Raw genomic sequence first — 2,404 nt, forward strand, 5'->3', positions numbered from 1 at the left:
CCCAGATCATAGAACGACCAGTACAAGGGGAGTCCAGAAGTATACACCCAGATCATAGAATGACCACTGTACAAGGGGAGTCCAGAAGTATACACCCAGATCATAGAATGACCAGTACAAGGGTAGTCCAGAAGTATACACCCAGATCATCACATGCTATTTCAATAAACTGAGAAAACATCAGAAAACTCTAGCTTGGACACGTCTGGTGACTTTCAAAGCTGTAGCGTCTTTGGGAACTGTCACAGTACATTTTTGTGCCTTTGATCAATGTTCTGTGGTAAAATCTGTACAGGAATTTGTTTTTACGAGGCATGAAAGGTGTTGAGCTAAAATAAAAAATCATTAAAAATTTTACCAACAGGTGGAAGAACGCCGATTTGTTCATTTGATTATTTTGACGAGCACCTGATTCCACCTTGATGTCAGACTTTTGTCCAAACTGTTCGTTAAGTTTTGTTTTTGTTTTGTCTGTGCAGGCAAGAAGTGCCCGCGACTGCCGCGGCACATGATACAGCGAGCGTGGGGCGTGCCCGACACCGCCATAGAGGAGTACCTACACTTTGACCAGCAGGGATTTTGTCTGGTCGGGGGAGAGAAAGTCTTACAGGTGAGGCTGTGTGTGTGGGTGTGTGTGGGTGTGTGTGGGTGTGTGTGTGGGTGGGTGTGTGGGTGTGTGGGTGGGTGGGTGTCTTGTGTGAAAGTCTGCAGAAAGAGTCAGGAGCCCAGAGGAAGGGGTAAAGGAGGTGAGGGGGTGGGGACAGAAAAGAAAGTGGAAACGAAAGCAGACGACAGAACATTGCTAAAGAGCAGGAAAGGAGGTGAAAGGAGAAAATTTTCTCTCTACCCAGATTGGAACCCGGGACCTTTGAATGAGAGGTGAACACCTAATCCTCTAGGCCACAAGAGCCCCCACCCCCTCAGTCGGGGCTATACAACCCAGTTGTACCGCCAGCCCCACCGTTGCTCCAACTTCCTGCTGGTCTCTGGGGTGGCTTTTCTTGTCTTTTCCGAGAGTTAGAATTATGTGAATTTTGACAAAACTTTTGTTGAATACTCGCAGTCGATACCACTGATTAAAAAACTGCAATTTAGAAGGAAAAAAAAAAAAATGTTGGGCATAGCACATGTAGCTGGCAGAGGGTAGATGATGATATCCTTATTTCTTTTGGTGTCTCCAAAGTCTACATTCTGTAAGGATGTGCGCGGGGTTCATTAGGGAAGAGCTCTATACAAGAGTCGTACATTGTTCTTCTTACTAGATCTATCTTTACTTCAGTTTGGCTTCCGTTAGGATGTTGCGACCTCAGTGCTTTCTTGTCCTATCTCCATTTTTAATAACAGTGAAAACAATTCATAATTCATAACAATGAGTGAGCTTAGGAAGATGTGCATAGCGTTATATAAGTGTCATATATTGCTCTCACTATCATTGCTTCAGATAGACCTGTGCTAGGATGTGTGTTGTGTTAGTCGGGGTAGAGCCCTGTACAAGAGTCCTATATTGCTCTCACTATCGTTACATCAGATAGACCTGTGCTAGGATGTGTGTTGTGTTAGTCGGGGTAGAGCCCTGTACAAGAGTCCTATATTGTTGTCCTCACCATCTAGACCTGTGCTAGGATGTGTGTTGTGTTAGTCGGGGTAGAGCCCTATACAAGAGTCCTATATTGTTCCCTTACTGTCATTACATCAGGTCGGCTACCTGCAGAGACTGGTGGCTGCCATGAGCGACATCTTCGTCCAGGAGCACCGAGTTTCTCCAGCTCTTGTGGCAGACGTCTACCAACATATCTTCAAGCCGAAAGGTGCGTGGCCTGGGTGGTTGGCGGGTGCTCTGGTGTGGTCTGCTCCTTTCTTTCCTGTCCAACATTCATCACCCTTATCTCTCCTCTTGTCTGTCGTTGTGTGTTGCTCTGTAGTAGTAACCACCCTGTACCTTCGGCACTTATATGACCTGTGGGTGGTTAGCGGGTGCTCTGGTGTGGTTGGCTCCTTTTTTTCCACCAAACATCTATCGTCCTTATCTCCCCTCCTTTTTAGTGTTCGTTACTCTCTTGTAACACCTGTACTCTCCGGCACTTCTGTGACCTTATTGTGATTCAAGTGCCGTAAAACTTTTACTAAAACTAAACTAAACTTGTATGACCTTATTGTGTTTCAAGTACTGTGAGAGTCTCACTGAGACAAATGGACAAGTGACCCCCGGGGCAGTGCCACAGACAAGTGATTTATTGGAAGAACTTCCCGTTGTGGGAGATTTTTGGGATGAAGCGACGAGACGTTTGATTTGTTTCTGACCACTGAATTACATTAATGGCTATTTCCCCTCCATTTCTCTCCCCCCCCCATCCTTTTTTTCCCACTCCTCCCTCTCCCCTCCACCAATCCCACATGAATTGCT

At 46.0% G+C, this 2,404-nt stretch overlaps 1 protein-coding gene across 1 annotated transcript in view; it reads left to right on the forward strand.

Annotated features, from left to right (window-relative positions):
• The window catches only part of LOC101860657 (deubiquitinating protein VCIP135), a gene marked incomplete in the record, with an annotated part of 37,204 nt that overhangs the window by 9,876 nt on the left and 24,924 nt on the right, over positions 1-2,404 (forward strand). Inside the window, 2 exon segments of the mRNA XM_005099718.3 lie at positions 480-610; positions 1,697-1,808. Coding sequence (XP_005099775.2) covers positions 480-610; positions 1,697-1,808 — 243 coding nt within the window.

The sequence above is a fragment of the Aplysia californica genome, unplaced genomic scaffold (assembly GCF_000002075.1).
Source record: "Aplysia californica isolate F4 #8 unplaced genomic scaffold, AplCal3.0 scaffold00223, whole genome shotgun sequence".
Classification (NCBI taxonomy): Eukaryota; Metazoa; Mollusca; class Gastropoda; order Aplysiida; family Aplysiidae; genus Aplysia; species Aplysia californica.